Source organism: Scyliorhinus canicula, chromosome 1 (assembly GCF_902713615.1).
Source record: "Scyliorhinus canicula chromosome 1, sScyCan1.1, whole genome shotgun sequence".
NCBI lineage: Eukaryota > Metazoa > Chordata > Chondrichthyes > Carcharhiniformes > Scyliorhinidae > Scyliorhinus > Scyliorhinus canicula.
Window position 1 is genome coordinate 22304094 of NC_052146.1, and position 16972 is coordinate 22321065.

General features: G+C 49.3%; 1 protein-coding gene across 8 annotated transcripts in view; it reads left to right on the forward strand.

The window, feature by feature from the left end:
* The window catches only part of rph3ab (rabphilin 3A homolog (mouse), b), a 388420-nt gene that overhangs the window by 188493 nt on the left and 182955 nt on the right, over window positions 1–16972 (forward strand). For all 8 annotated transcript variants that reach the window (XM_038820309.1, XM_038820380.1, XM_038820230.1 and 5 more), the window contains 2 exons: window positions 6872–7015; window positions 10113–10242. In XM_038820309.1, coding sequence (XP_038676237.1) covers window positions 6872–7015; window positions 10113–10242 — 274 coding nt within the window. The remainder of the gene's footprint in view (window positions 1–6871; window positions 7016–10112; window positions 10243–16972) is intronic.

Here is a 16972-nt window from a genome sequence, read left to right on the forward strand (position 1 = left end):
TTTTATTGAAACTTTTGAAAAATGTATAACAACAGAACAATAATAATAACAATAATAAACACCCCCAGACCCGTAACAATGCATATAACGAACCCCCCACCCTCCCCAAACCCAATGAACAACAAAATAAATTAAAAATAAATTAAATTAACATAAACAATGCCCCCCTGAAACCCTCCCCCTCCTTTCCCCCCCTCCCCCCCGGGTTGCTGCTGCTGCTGACCTAGTTCCCTATCGTTGAGCCAGAAAGTCGAGGAAAGGCTACCACCTCCTAAAGAACCCTTGTACCGACCCCCTCAGGGCGAATTTGACCTTCTCCAGCTTAATGAATCCCGCCATGTCATTAATCCAGGTCTCCACGCTCGGAGGTCTCGCATCTTTCCATTGCAGCAAGATCCTCCGCCGGGCTACTAGGGACGCAAAGGCCAAAACACCGGCCTCTTTCGCCTCTTGCACTCCCGGCTCCACCCCAACCCCAAATATCGCGAGTCCCCAGCCTAGCTTGACCCTGGACCCTACCACCCTCGACACCGTCCTCGCCACCCCCTACCAGAATTCCCCCAGTGCCGGGCATGCCCAAAACATATGGGCATGGTTCGCTGGGCTCCCCGAAAACCTAATGCACCTGTCCTCACCCCCAAAAAACCTGCTCATCCTCGTCCCGGACATATGAGCCCTGTGCAGTACCTTGAACTGGATGAGGCTAAGCCTCGCACATGAAGAGGAGGAGTTCACCCTCTCCAGGGCGTTCGCCCATGTCCCCTCCTCAATCTGCTCCCCCAGCTACACTTCCCACTTAGCCTTCAGCTCCTTTACCGATGCCTCCTCCACCTCCTGCATCACCTGGTAGATGTCAGACACCTTCCCACCCCCGGCCCACACCCCCGAAAGCACCCTATCCCTTACCCCCCACGGGGACAGCAAAGGGAACCCTTCCACCCTTCCACCTGCCGCCTAGCAAACGCCTTGACCTGAAGGTACCTGAACATATTCCCCGGGGGGAGCTCAAACTTCTCCTCCAGCTCACCCAGGCTCGCAAACCTCCCATCAATGAACAGGTCTCCCAACTTCCTTATGCCCGCCCTGTGCCACCCCAGGAACCCGCAATCAATGTTCCCTGGGACAAACCGGTGGTTCCCCCGCAGCGGGGCCTCCACCGAGCCCCCCCACTTCCCCCCTGTGTCGCCTCCACTGCCCCCAAATCTTGAGGGTAGCCGCCACCACCGGGCTCGTAGTGTACCTCGTTGGAGGGGGCGGCAACGGCGCCGTTACCAGTGCCTCCACAGGACGCCATCTCCATCCGTTTCCATGCTGCCCCCTCCCCATCCATTACCCACTTGCGTACCATCGAGACATTAGCCGCCCAATAGTACCCAGAGAGGTTGGGCAGCGCCAGCCCCCCTCTATTCCTGCCCCGCTCCAAAAAGACCCTCCTCACCCTCGGAGTCTAGTGCGCCCAAACAAATCCCGTGATGCTGCTGTTCACCCTCCTAAAAAAGGCCCTCGGAATAAAAATGGGGAGGCACTGGTACAAAAACAAAAACCTTGGGAGCACCGTCATTTTAACAGACTGTACTCCACCCGCCAACGACAACAGCAGCATGTCCCACGTTTTAAACTCCTCCTCCATCTGCTCCACCAACCTAGTAAAATTAAGCTTATGCAAAATCCCCCAACTCCTAGCCACCTGAACCCCCAGGTGCCTAAAACTCTTCACTGCCCTTTTTAGCGGGAGCCTACTCCTCCTGATCTCCCGGGTGTACAACAAACAGCTCGCTCTTGCCCAGGTTCAACTTGTAGCCCGAGAAACTCCCAAACTCAGCAACAATCTCCATTACCTCCGGCATTCCCCCCACCGGGTCTGCTACATACAGCAGCAAGTCATCTGCATAAAGCGACACTCGGTGCTCCTCCCCACCCCACACCAGACCCCTCCACCTCCCCGTCTCCTGAGCGCCATGGCCAGAGGCTCAATTGCCAACGCAAAAAGCAAGGGGGACAGGGGGCACCCCAGCCTCGTCCCACGGTAGAGCCTGAAGTACTCGGACCTCCTCCCATTTGTCGCTACACTCGCCATCGGGGCCTCGTACAGCAACCTCACCCATTTAATAAACCCCTCCCCAAACCCGAACCTCTCTAACACCTCCCACAAGTACCCCCACTCAACCCTATCAAAGGCCTTCTCCGCATCTAATGCCACCACAATCTCCGCCTCTCCTTCTGCCGCCGGCATCATTATCACATTTAGCAGCCTTTGCACGTTAGTGTTCAGCTGCCTCCCCTTCACAATCTCCTCTAAACATTGTCCAACAGACTTTAAACCTATGCCCTTGGTGACTAACCCCGCCACCCTGGGAATGAGTGCCTGCCCATCCACTCTATCCATACCCCTAAATCTTGTAGACCTCTATCAGGTCACCCCTCAACCTCTGTCATTCTAATGAAAACAGTCTGAATCTATTCGGCTTCTCCGCATAGCTAACACTCTCCAGACCAGACAACATCCTGGTCAACATTGTTGCTCGTTTTCGATCCCAACAGTGTCGCCAATACTGTTTCTAATATTAAAGATAATGTTGGTGAACCACAAGCCTTCCCTTATATCGATCAAATAACCACACAACCAGTTAGTTCGTTCAAAGATGGTTTATTTACATGCACAAGAGTTATCTCAACATGCAAACACAATCTCTACTACGAATTAAACTACACGGACTATACGGTCAATGGGAGAGTCCTGGGGAAAATTGATATGCAGAGAGATCTGGGAGTTCAGGTCCATTGTACCCTGAAGGTGGCAACGCAGGTCGATAGAGTGGTCAAGAAGGCATACACCATGCTTGCCTTCATTGGACGGGGTATTGAGTACAAGAGTCGGCAGGTCATGTTACAGTTGTATAGGACTTTGGTTAGGCCACATTTGGAATACTGCGTGCAGTTCTGGTCACCACATTACCAGAAGGATGTGGATGTTTTAGAGAGGTTCACCAGGATGTTGCCTGGTATGGAGGGTGCTAGCTATGAAGAAAAGTTGAGTAGATTAGGATTGTTTTCGTTGGAAAGACGGTGGTTGAGGTGGGACCTGATTGAGGTCTACAAAATTATGAGAGGTATGGACAGGGTGGATAGCAACAAGCTTTCTCCAAGAGTGGGGGTGTCAATTACAAGGGGTCACGATGTCAAGGTGAGAGGGGGAAAGTTTAAGGGAGATGTGCGTGGAAAGTTTTTTACGCGGAGCGTGGTGGGTGCCTGGAACGATTTGCCAGCGGAGGTGGTAGAGGCGGGCACGATAGCATCATTTAAGATGCATCTGGACAGATATATGAACGGGCGGGGAACAGAGGGAAGTAGATCCTTGGAAAATAGGCAACAGGTTTAGATAAAGGATCTGGATCGGCGCAGGCTGGGAGGGCCGAAGGGCCTGTTCCTGTGCTGTAATTTTCTTTGTTCTTTGTTCTACACCTATCAGCTACAATAACCTATACTTAACTTGAGGGCCACCGGCATTGTGCAAATGGATAAGGCCTTTATCTGGATTTCACTTGGCTGGTTCGAAGAAAGTGGCTCTGCCTCTGCTGGGCTCATCCATCAGGTAGCGATCGTTGATATTGAACTTGGCTGGCTTTACCTGCTACAGTTTGTATGGTACAGGCCGGATCCAAAAGAGACAGAACACATGGCTGCGCTCTCTTTTATCCCTCTGGGATTTCGCGCTCCTTGGGGCGGTCCTTAACCTTGGACCCAATAGTTTGACAGGGCTCTGATCACTGTCTTCGATTTCGGCCAATAAAGGGGCGGGTGCCTTGGTAGCTGGGCGGGTTCCTAGTGGTCATTGACCTTGGCAGTTGTGCTTTCTGAGTAAGGGGAGTGGCGCCGATCAGTCTGTGGCTGTACCGGTTGCTTGATTGGAGTTCTATTGTCCTGGGAAAATGGGCCATTAAAATGCAAACAAGCGGGATGTTTCGATCAGGTCTGGTTACCTGTGTTTCAGATACACATAGCTTTGTATCTGTTTGAGTCCTGGGTTGGCCATAATTCCCATGGTCCTTTGCAGGTGGCCATTTTAGATGGCTACAACATCCTCTGCATCCTCGCCAAAGCCTCCACATCCTTCTGGTAATTTGGCGACCAGAATTGTGCGCAATACTCCAAGTACGGTCTTACCACGGTTCTACACAACTGCAGCATGACTTGCCAGTTTTTATACTTGATGCCCCATCCAATGAAGGGAAGCATTCTGTTTGCTTTCTTAACTACCTTGTCCACTGTGTTGCCACTTTCAAAGATCTGTGGACCTGCACGCCCAGATCTCTCTTTCTATATTCCTAACAGTTTTGCCATTTGCTGTATATTTCCCCTCTATGGTAGACCTACCAAAATGCATTACCTCACCTTTGTCTGGATTAAACTCCATTTGCCATTTCTCTGCCCAAGTCTCCAACCGATCCATGTTCTGCTGTATCCTCTGACAATCCTGAACACTATCTGCCACTCCACCGACCTTGGTATCATCCACGAACTTACTAATCAGACCGGCTACATTTTCCTCCATCTAATATGTAGATTTGCCAAAAAGTGATCCCACTACAGTGGGCAGCCTTCACATCATAATGGCTCACAAGATCGCATTCGATCTGGCGAGGCTTAGCGAGCCAGGTAGATCCCAGGAGCAGGGTCTTCCATCATTTACCACCAACACTGCTTTTTGGGTGCAGAGTGGCCGGTAGATCGTGCCCATAAAAGTAAAATACTGGGAATTTTAGAGATCTGAAGTAGGAAGAAAAAGTGCTGGAGAAGCACAGCAAGTCTGGCTGCATTTCTAGAGCGAGAAATATTAGCGTTAACATTTTGAGTCCAGTATGAGTCACCTCCTTTATCTTATAAACGCAAGTTGGTGTTGATGTTAACAAACCTAAATTCGAGCGGCAATCAAATTGTCATGCCTCCTTTGTTTGGACATTGATTTCAGAGGCTGTAAGAAAAAAAAAGACCTGTATTGTCACAGCGTCCTTCGTGGCCACAGGATGGTTTACAGTCGATAAAGTGTTTCTGAAGTGTAGTCACTGTTGAAATGTAGAAAGCACAGCGGCCAATTTATGCAGCAGATTCCCACAAACAGAAATGTGATCATGACCAAGGATAAATATTTGCCAGGATTCCCGGGATAACCCCTCCTGGCTCTGCTTGGAAATAGAGCTGTGGGATCTTTTATGTTCAGATCAGAAAGTCAATGGCTCCTTAGTTTGATGTCTCAACCGAGAGGTGGCCCCTCCAACAATGCAGCACCCTCTCAGTAGTGCACTGGAGCTTCAGCCAAGAACTCAACGAAGGGTTGCACGGTGGCACAGTGGTTAGCACTGTTACCTCACGGCGCCGAGGTCCCAGGTTCGAGCCCGGCTCTGGGTCACTGTCCGTGTGGAGTTTGCACATTCTCCCCACGTGCGCGTGGATTTAGCCCCTACGACCCAAAGATGTGCAGGGGAGGTGGATTGGCCACGCTAAATACCCCCTTAATTGGAAAAAACGAATTGGGTACTCTAAATTATAAAACAAAGCATTGCTACATTGTTGCCTCACAGTGCCAGGGACCCGGGTTCAATTACAGCCTTGGGTGACTGTGTGGAGTTTGCACAGCCTCCCCATGTCTGCGTGGGTTTCCTCCGGGTGCACCGGTTTCCTCCCCCAGTCCAAAGTTGTGCAGGTTAGGTGGATTGGCTGTGCTAAATTGTCCCTTAGTGTCGAAAGATATGCAGGTTAGGTGGATTGACCCTGATCGATGCCTGGAGATGTGGGGATGTGGGCCTAGGTAGAGTACTCTTTCAGAGGGTCAGTGCAGACTCGATGGGCTGAATGGCCTCCGTTTGCACTATAGGGATTCAATGGATCAAATGAAAACGGTATCAAAGACAGTTAAACATAGACATGAGGTGACCAAAGAAAATGCTGTCAGTGAATTTTTAGTCATCATTGTCAATGTGTCAACGTTTCTGAACCCCTCAATGGCTCAGTGGTAAGTGTATTGTTTGCTGTGATAATTGGTCCCAATGATAAGCAAGGCCCCAGGCGCGAGCCCCCATCTGTGCTGAGTTATTTAGTTTTAACCACAGTAGCTGTGTTAATACAACCAATTGCTATCACGCCCTTGGGACAGGGAAGGTCGTAGATCTGTCAGGGGCTAATCTGATCATTATACAGTGACCACCATCATCGTTGGAAAGTATGAAGTGGGCACCAGAGGGAAGAAAGGTCTTGGCTTTTTTTTTCTCAATTCATTCTTGGGTTTTGGGCCTTGTTGGCATCGCCAGGATTTATTGCCCAATCCTAGTTACCCTGAGAAAGTGAACGAAAGCCACTGTCTTGAACCCTGGCTAGTCAGACCTAAGTGGCTTGCTCGGCCCCGTCAGAGGGAAGCTAATGGCTTGGGAGCGGAGCCGCAGTTAGTCTTGACTGTGACGCTTCTGCCCCAGTGGGGAATAGCCTGACAACAGTCATTCTCTGGGCACATGGATGGTGAAACAATTACTCACGTAAGATGTCAAAGGGTACCCATAATCCTGAAATCAGTGTGACGGGTGGAGGAAAGGGGTGGGGTGTGGGGGGGGGGGGGGGGGGGAGCGGTGGAAGGATGTGCACCCACCACATAGTATCTCATTAAAGTGACCATTGTATAGACGTGGAGTGAGAATTGATTGTCTCCGTCTGCTGGAAGATTTATTCCCTCTGCAGAGCTGGGAGTGTGTCATTTAGCCCCTCCTGTGTGGCCCAGGGGGGGGGGGGGGGGGGGGCTGTTATCCAGCTTCTTTTGAAGACAGACAGAGGTATTCACTATTTGTGGATGTGTCTTTAAACACTGTCTGAAAACCTGTGACAGACTCGGGGCCGGCTGGTCAGTCCACACCAACAAAACAGAGAAACAGCGGAAAAATGAGGAACTGAGCGAGGAAGAAAAGGAGATCATCAACCGAGTGATTGCCCGAGCGGAGAAGATGGAGGAGATGGAGCAGGACCGGATTCGGTGAGTTCCGTCCAATGGAGAGGTGAGGGTGGGGACAGTTCAGTACCCAGACATCAGTGGGCAGCACGGTAGCATTGTGGATAGCACAATTGCTTCACAGCTCCAGGGTGCCAGGTTCGATTCCCGGCTTGGGTCACTGTCTGTGTGGAGTCTGCACGTTCTCCCCGTGTCTGCGTGGGTTTCCTCCGGGTGCTCCGGTTTCCTCCCATGGTCCAAAGATGTGCAGGTTAGGTGGATTGGCCATTCTCAATTGCCATTAGTGTCCAAAATTGCCCTTAGTGTTGGGTGGGGCTACTGGGTTATGGGGATAGGGTGGAGGTGTGGGCCTGGGTAGGGTGCTCTTTCCAAGAGCCGGTGCAGACTCGATGGGCCGAATGGCCTCCTTCTGCACTGTAAATTCTATGAGCTTCTAATCAAGACAGTGACTGACTCAAAAATAAATACTGGAAATGAGGGACTCGCCACGACTGCTCTTTTAAAGAGCCAGCACACGCATGAAAGGCCGAGTGGCCTCCATCAGTGCTGTAATTTTCTAAAGTTTTTAAAAATGTATATTTTTATTCTCCTTTATCACATTTTCTCACAAATTTACACCCAACAATAAACAATAATCAGTAACGAATGCAATGTCAATCCCCATATCAATAACAACGATCCCATCCTCCCACCAAACCCCAGACATTGGCCCGCATGTTAACATAAACAAAAAGGAATCACCCATAGTCACCATTAACACATACAGTCCTGTAATTTTCTGTAGTTATATAAAATACACGGTATGTCCGGCAGCATCTGAAAACACTAAATGCACGATTCACCTGAATACATTTCCATGTTTGGGTTTGGCCCTGTTCAGTAGGGTTTACTCGGTGGCTGCAGCACCAAAAAACATTGTGGTATTCAACAGCCCTTTGCCGTTTATTTTTGGCCTTGGGGAGTTTCTCTCCGCCACGGCTGCACTCAGGGGGATTTCCCACCGATCAGGGCAACTTTTTGGAAGGCTGCCCTTGAACAAAGAACAAGAACAAAGAAAAGTACAGCACAGGAACAGGCCCTTCGGCCCTCCAAGCCCGTGCCGACTATGCTGCCTGACTAAACTACAATCTTCTGTACTTCCTGGGTCCGTATCCCTCTATTCCCATCCTATTCATATATTTGTCAAGATGCCCCTTAAACATCACTATCGTCCCTGCTTCCACCACCTCCTCCGGCAGCGAGTTCCAGGCACCCACTCCTCTTGCCTCCCTTCCTTTTCAGGTCCCCTCTCCCCCTCCCAACCTTGGGGAGGCCCATGGAAACACCCCGTCAACACCCTCCCCCAACCTGGTAAGGGCCCCCCCCCCCCCCCCCCCCCCCCCCCCCCCCGGGCCCTATCCCTGGCATTGCCAACCCAGCACACGCATACCCTGGCACAGCGAGCCTAAATATGCTGATCTGGGCCACGCCCAGAGGGGGCGGGATCCAGATCGCAAAGTCTCGCGGGATACCGTAAGAGCATAAGACGTAGGAGCAGAATTAGGCCATTCAGCCCATCGAGTCTGCCCCGCCATTCGTGGCTGATATGTTTCTCATCCCAAATCCCCTGCCTTCTCCCCATAACCCCTGATCCCCTTATTAATCAAGAACCTATCTATCTCTGTCTTAAAGACACCCAGTTATTTGGCCTCCACGGCCTTCTGCGGAAAAGTATTCCACAGATTCACCATCGTCTGGCTGAAGAAATTCCTTCTCATCTCTGTTTTAAAGAATTATCCTCTGGTTCTAGGTTTTCCGACAAGTGGAAACATCCTCTCCACTTCTACTCTACCTAGGCCCCTCAGTATCCTGTATGTTTCAATAAGATCCCCCCTCATCCTTCTAAGCTCCAATGAGTACAGACCTACTCCTCATACGACAAGCTTTTCATTCCAGGGATCATTCTTGTGAACCTCCTCTGGACCCTCTCCAAGGCCAGCACATCCTTAGATACGGGGCCCAAAACTGCTCACAATACTCCAAATGGGATCTGACCAGAGCCTTGTACAGCCTCAGAAGTACCTCGTTGGTCTTATATTCTTGCCCTCGCGACATGAATGCTAACATTACATTTGCCTTCTTGACTGCCAACTGAACCTGCACGTTAAGCTTCAGAAAATTCAGTTAGATCTCGCGAAACACTTTGTGTGTTGCGAATCTCACACGAGGCCTAGAACATAGAACAGTACAGCACAGAACAGGCCCTTCGGCCCTCGATGTTGTGCCGAGCCATGATCACCCTACTCAAACCCACGTATCCACCCTATACCCGTAACCCAACAACCCCCCCCTTAACCTTACTTTTTAGGACACTACGGGCAATTTAGCCTGGCCAATCCACCTAACCCGCACATCTTTGGACTGTGGGAGGAAACCGGAGCACCCGGAGGAAACCCACGCACACACGGGGAGGACGTGCAGACTCCGCACAGACAGTGACCCAGCCGGGAATCGAACCTGGGACCCTGGAGCTGTGAAGCATTTATGCTAACCACCATGCTACCATGCTGCCCATAACCTCTCGTGAGATTCAGTCGCCTCATCCCGTCACCCATGTCGGGCGTGACAAGGCCGCTAAATTGTGCCCTAATTCAATGACTGAGACTCTGGGTGGAGAGCCACAGCAGAAATTACTCGAAAGAAAATAATCTGACAGGGCAAGGGGGGGCATGTGATGCAGTTCCTCACAAATAAAGGAAAGCATTCACTTAAAGTTTAATTGATAACTAGCAATATTAATTATGCACTATGATTTATATTATTATTAATGAATTAATTTGATTCGTAATTGTTAAATTATATAAATTATTTCATTGATTGCTTAATTATATCAATACATTTAAAACCAGCAATTGTTTCGCTTTGTCTTTCTGTTGAAAAATTCCAGATTTAGTCACTAATTCATAACATGTTAACAAGCATCAATCCATTTTTCAAGATGTAACGGTGATGAAATGGTATTTTTCCTCCTGTCCATTGGATTTTTAAATGGTGAACTTTCAATCGAAACCACTCAGCGAAAAGCTGAACTGATAAACACTGTACAGGTTTTACTCGCCATTGTTTCGGTTTTGACACGCAGGCGCCTTGTGGATCGTTTGGACAACATGCGGAAGAATGTCATGGGTGATGGCCTGTCTCGCTGCATCTTGTGTGGGGAGCAGCTGGGGTTGCTGGGCTCACACTCTGTGGTGTGTGAAGACTGCAAAAAGGTAATTGATGCGCTTTGTGGAGTTGGTGCAGTGAGCTCAGCATCAACAAGAGACGTGATGGCAAATGCAACACTTGTAAATTGTCAATTGCATATCGATAATGTTTAATTGTGGAGGGCATTAGTTGGGGTTTTACTTGAGCATATATAAAGAGACACCCTGTTACAGTTTTGTTTGTACTTCAGTCCCACGATCCTGATCTATGGGCACCCGGTGTGGAGAAGGGCAGGAAAGAAGGAGGACCTCCTCGTGAACCTGCTCCTAGACCTGGCCAAACTTGCCATAAACGGGCCCAGGCATCGAACAATTGAGGGAGTTGTCTGGCTCGACTGTCTGCTCATCTACCGCGGCTATATTCATGGCCGAGTGTCCCTGGGGAGGGAGCACATGGTGTCTGGTGGCACCATTGAGGCCTGCCATGCTCAATGGGCATCGCGGGGCCTGGCAAGTTTTATTGACCCCTTTAATCACATTTTGATCTGATGTTTTAAGTTCCTTTGCCATTTGTCTTTGTTCGATGCAGTACCCCTTTAAGGGGCTGCTCCTTTGATTAATCCTTTAGTTTGCTTACTTCAGTTTAATTGGTTCAATGAGAAATAGTATGAAGAGAAACTAAAACTGCGAGGTTGAACGAGGAGTTGTATGCGTGTACAGTTTCACTCTGCAAATAAATATGACTGAGTAAAGATTGGCTTCAGTATTATCCTTCATCAACTGGCGTTCTGGGATTATAAGAAGTGCAGTTTTTGCAGGAGTGGCATCTTTAAGTAATGCTGACAATCTGCCAAGCAGAGCTGAAGCCACTGGGTGAGAAAGTTTGGTTTAAGAAATCCTCCAGTTCACAAATTCACAGTTTACTTCTTAATGAGTGTTCTCTCGATTAGAGAAGCCAATTTCTGTGCCTCAAGACAGGAGGTGCAATGTTTCTCTGCCCCAACGTCTCCAACTCGATCTCCTCACTGGTTCTTTCAAATCTCCAACGCTCGTTGACTTTGATTTGGAAAAGGTACAGCAGCAGTGCTGGGTGGAAGCGGACACAAATTAGAAGCGAGCTTTCAACCTTGTGGCTTTGATCATTTCAAGATCAAAATTGAAAGCATAATCGCTCTGTCTCTGTCCCACACTCCCACTGAGCAAGGCAACAATGTCAGGAGCTTTTCAAAATTGGCCTCAACGTCAATTTGTACCTTTTTCTCTCTCTTTCATACTTTCATAGGTTTTCCCCAGGCCGGGCTCAGTTCATTGTCTGAGAGGAGTAGGTGGGAAAGGCTTCCCTTGCTTCCTGTCAGGAATAACCTTTTCTCCGCTGGGCACCTCCATTGCCCTGCATGCTGCAGCTTTTTAAAAATAAATTTAGAGTACCCAATTCATTTTTTCCCAATTAAGAGGCAATTTAGCATGGTCAATCCACCTAGCCTGCACATCTTTTTGGGTTGTGGGGGCGTAACCCATGCAAACACAGGGAGAATGTGCAAAATCCACATGGACAGAGGCCCAGAGCTGGGATCGAATCTGGGACCTCGGCGCTGTGAGGCTGCAGTGCTAACCACTGTGCCACCGTGCTGCCCCTCTGGCACCACCGTGCTGCCCCTCCTGCACCACCGTGCTGCCCCTCCTGCACCACCGTGCTGCCCCTCCTGCACCACCGTGCTGCCCCTCCTGCACCACCGTGCTTCCCCTCCTGCACCACCGTGCTGTCCCTCCTGCACCACCGTGCTTCCCCTCCTGCACCACCGTGCTTCCCCTCCTGCCCAACCGTGCTGCCCCTCCTGCACCACCGTGCTGCCCCTCCTGCCCAACCGTGCTGCCCCTCCTGCACCACCGTGCTGCCCCTCCTGCACCACCGTGCTGCCCCTCCTGCACCACCGTGCTTCCCCTCCTGCACCACCGTGCTGCCCCTCCTGCACCACCGTGCTGCCCCTCCTGCACCACCGTGCTGCCCCTCCTGCCCAACCGTGCTGCCCCTCCTGCACCACCGTGCTGCCCCTCCTGCACCACCGTGCTGCCCCTCCTGCACCACCGTGCTGCCCCTCCTGCACCACCGCGCTGTCCCTCCTGCGCCACCGTGCTGCCCCTCCTGCGCCACCGTGCTGCCCCTCCTGCACCACCGTGCTGTCCCTCCTGCGCCACCGTGCTGCCCCTCCTGCACCACCGTGCTGCCCCTCCTGCGCCACCGTGCTGCCCCTCCTGCATGCTGCATCTTGCCCATGTTCCATCTGTTTGCACCCCATGCAACATCTTAAAAAATAATAATTCTGATTTATACAAACGCAAAATAAAGCTGGGGTTCTGGAACAAAGACAGAAAATGCTGAAAATACCTCAACAGGTCCGGCAGCATCTGAAGGGAGAGCAACAACGTTGGGTTTAGGGCGGTACATTGACCTGATAAGCACCCTTTTTAGATTATTGCTGTCCAATTTCCATTCATTTATATTTTTTTTTCATGTGTAGCGCCATGAAGAGAATGAAATGAAAATGGCTTATTGTCAGAAGTAGACTTCAAATGAAGTTACTGTGAAAAGCCCCTAGTCGCCACATTCCGGCGCCTGGGACAGGAATTGAACCGTGCTGCTGGCCTGCCTTGGTCTGCTTTTAAAGCCAGCGATATAGCCCTGTGCTAAACCAGCCCATAGTTACTCAGCCCAATTTTGTGCAGCAATTTAATGAACTGATGCGCTAAGGAAGCAGAGGTCAATAATAATAGTTAGTCTTTTGAAATAAATTCTGTTCTCACTGTCAAAATGTTGAAGCAAATTAATGCTTCTCGTTCACAGAAGATGCAGCAATCACTGCCCTCCTTTGAGTGGTGTACTTTGAGGTATTTCAACACGATGTGGCATTATGGAAACAGGGGGCTTTATTTGCTACTAAAAGCTTTTATTTAAAGGTTCATCATATAGTTACTACTGGGCCTGTTTAGCTCAGTTGGCTGGACAGCTGGTGATGCAGAGCCAACAGTGTGGGTTCAATTCCTGCACCGGCTGAGGCCCTGCCTTTGTAAACCCTCGCCTCAGATTGAATTGCCAACAGTCAGCTCTCACCCTCAAAAGGGGAAAGCAGTCTATGGTCACCTGGGACTATGGCAAATTTACTTACTGCTGCTGTGAATAGGGACCAGAGGGGAAAACCTCCAAGCCCTGGCTGTCCCACTCAGTGCCCACTGAATAGCTAGTGATGGGAGTGGAACGTGCAGTGGAGTTTGCTGGATTGTCAGGGTCGAATTCGGGCCGTTCAGCGTCGGACTTTGCTTGATCTAGGAAATGTCTGTCGACACCAGGTGCCTGAAAAGTCCACCGCTCGGCTTTGTCAACACAAAAGTTGCCAAAGAATTCCATTCCCCCCCAAAGAATTCCATTCCCCCCCCAAAAAATAAATTTGTCTAAAAAGCTAATTCAAAGGGATTCCATGTTGGTATTTTTCCTATTCGTCTAGTCTTGTGAACTTCAGTCTGTCCCAAAATAAAACTGCCTGACATTTCTAATCCATCCAGAGGGCACTAATTCTGCTTATTTTGTGGATAAGTTTCATTGTAGCTCGCAGAACAGTGAAAATGAAATGAAAATCACTTATTGTCACAAGTAGGCTTCAGTGAAGTTACTGTGAAAAGCTCCTAGTCGCCACATTCCGGCGCCTGTTCGGGGAGGCTGGTACGGGAATTGAACCGTGCTGCTGGTCTGCCTGGTCTGCTTTAAAAGCCAGCTCTTTAGCCCCGTGCTAAACCACCCCTAGTGGGTTGAACAGTGGGTGATTATGTGGGAAATGGAATTTTGATTTGGAAGGGTCATTTCCGACAATTGTGACTTCCAACCCTGGGTTTCTCAACACTTTTTTTTAACTCCCTGATACGCTGTTGGAAGGAAGAAGTCCGTTTGCGACCGCGTGTGTGTAAAACAGGAGAACCAGAAGCTGTTGCTGCCTTCAGCTCGCACGAGTCTGTTCTGATTTTTACAGGAATTTCATGCATATATATTTTAAGTTCGCTTACAGTTACAGATAAGCATTGACGTCGTCGATTAATTTCATACAATACAATCAGATCAGTAGGTATCGGTAGAGATCTTTCCTGAGCCCCTTAATGGGAAACCGATTTACTCGGGCAGCAGGGTAGCATGGTGGTTAGTATAAATGCCTCACAGCTCCAGGGTCCCAGGTTCGATTCCCGGCTGGGTCACTGTCTGCGGAGTCTGCACGTCCTCCCCGTGTGTGCGTGGGTTTCCTCCAGGAGCTCCGGTTTCCTCCCACAGTCCAGTCCTGCAGATGAGCTGGGGCCATAGTCTTGTGACCTGGGTTTGCCATGTCCTGTAAGATGATTAAATGATCCCGAGTGCAGGTTTTCTTAACGTTTCTGGCTGATCCAACAATTTAACCCTTTGCCTACCGGTTGTCCACTTCCCATGTGTTGCTTTTAACCTAGAACATCTTTTTATTAACATATATATTATTTTCTCGCTAACAAAGGCAATGATTGATTGATTGATTTCTGAAGTAAAATGGCTCTAGTCGAATCATATCTCATTTGCATGGTTGTCTGTATGATCGCCTTGGCCTTGATGTTTACAAGCAACATAGTCACTTGGCCCGAACCTTCCTCGGGGCTGGTCCTGCTCCTCCACAGCAGTGTTGCCAGAGACCATGTAAGCTTAGGGCCAAGAAGGAGGCCATTCAGCCCATTGTCTCAGTAAATTATCCCATTATTCCCACTCCCCTGCTCTTTTCCCATAATGTGCAATTCCCTTTTAAAAAGTACGTGGCACAGTGGTTAGCACTGGGACTGCGGCGCTGAGGACCCGTGTTCGAATCTCGGCCCTGGGTCACTGTCCGTGTGGAGTTTGCACATTCTCCCCGTGTCTGCGTGGGTTTCACCCCCACAACCCAAAGATGTGCAGGTTAGGTGGATTGGCCATGCTAAATTGCCCCTTAATTGGGAAAAAAAATAATTGGGTACTCTAAAAATTAAAATCATGAAGTAAATAAATAAAAGGTATTACTGAACCTGTTTACACCACCCTTCCAGGATTGTGAACTCCGTAATTGCGTAAAAGCTAATCTTTTCTCTGTGCTGGTTTCCTTTGCCAATTTGCTTAAACTTGACTTTTCTGGTTCCTGACCCTCGGGCAAGCAGAAATATGTTTTCCTTATTTAAGCTATCGAAACCGCTCAATTTTAAATACTTATATTAAATCACTCCTTAATCCTCTCGCCTCAAAAGAGAACAGCCTCCCAGGCAGTCAAAGTTACTGCCGACCTAAACAGGCTTCCCACCACACTGTAGTTTATTTCCAGGGGCCGGTTTAGCTCGGTGGGCTGTCCAGCTGGTTTGTGATGCAGAGCAAAGCCAGCAGCGTGGGTTCAGTACCCGTACCAGCTGAGGTTATTAGTGAAGGCCCCGCCTTCTCAACCTCGCCCTGAGGTGTGGTGATGCTCAGGTTAAACCACCACCAGTCAGCTCACCCCATCAAAGGGGAAAGCAGGGGTCATCTGGGACGATGGAGACTTTTCCCGTTACCAAATTGAACTCCACAGCTACAGGCTTAGTGCCAATGACAAGGTCTTAGTGCTCCCTCTGATGTCTAGATGAATACACTACACTGCACCAACGGTCCAAATACTTTTAGGGGGATTTTTTGGAATAGATTTTACTTTTTGGAAAATGTGTCCTTCCAGCTAATTAGTAAATTCCTTCACCCACTCCAACGGCTGTGCCGCCCCTTCTTGCTGCTGTATAAAACCGTTGTGCAAAAAGCATTGGCAGTTAAAGGTTAGCTGCTGTCCATTGAGCTTCACCTCAGCGGCAGTCTGTGCCTTGAGGAGGAGAGGGAAGGGGTTAAATTGCGAAGGGGTCTGAAGCTGGGATGAAACTAGCTCTTGTGTGTCATAATGCAACTGGTATCATTTTGGAACAGTGGGCTGCAGTCATGACAAAGTCATGATTCAGGTTTTTTTGTGGGAGAAAGGTTTTAATTCAGTTTCCACTGGATGGTGTTATTGGGTGTTATTGGGCTAATGTTTTGCATTAAATTCCTAACTCGGCTATTTTAGCCCAGTCACAAAACTGTGTCACAAAATGTGTCAGTGATGAATGCCAGCGTGTTATCAGTGCTAAAAACAGCACATTGTAGAATTGAAACCCCACCAGCCACCCCACCTAAGTGTCCCAACCTAATCCCAATTTGCACAGATTAGGAGGGAAGATCAGAGTTAACAGGATGGTATTCCAGTGAGTGCAATACTGTTCTTAATTGGAATCTTTAATGCTTCCCTTTCCAGTTGGGTGATAGACAATGGGTGCAGCTGGATTGACAAGGAAAGGAATCTGGTTGATAAGTTTAATTTTCTACTTTCTAAATCATCACTGAGGTTGATTATAGTGGCCCATCTGCTGTGTCAAGTGAGATCAGTTAACCTGGTATAAATGGGGGAACCTGCTGGATCTGTTTTACGACAGTGAAGAGCCTCATCATGTTGGAACAGAGGAACACTGAGTTGTCACCTCCCCTACCGCCCCTGTCAATACCTTCCCCACCCCAATCTACAGAGAGGGTATCTTCATTCCTTGACAGGTTTGGTTTCTAGGCCCTTTTCACTTTGAGTCAACATGGAGCACAGCTAGGGCGGCACGGTGGCACTGTGGTTAGCATTGCTGCCTACGGCGCTGAGGACCCGGGTTCGAATTCCGGCCCTGGGTCACTGTCTGTGAGGAGTTTGCACATTCTCCCCGTGTCTGCGTG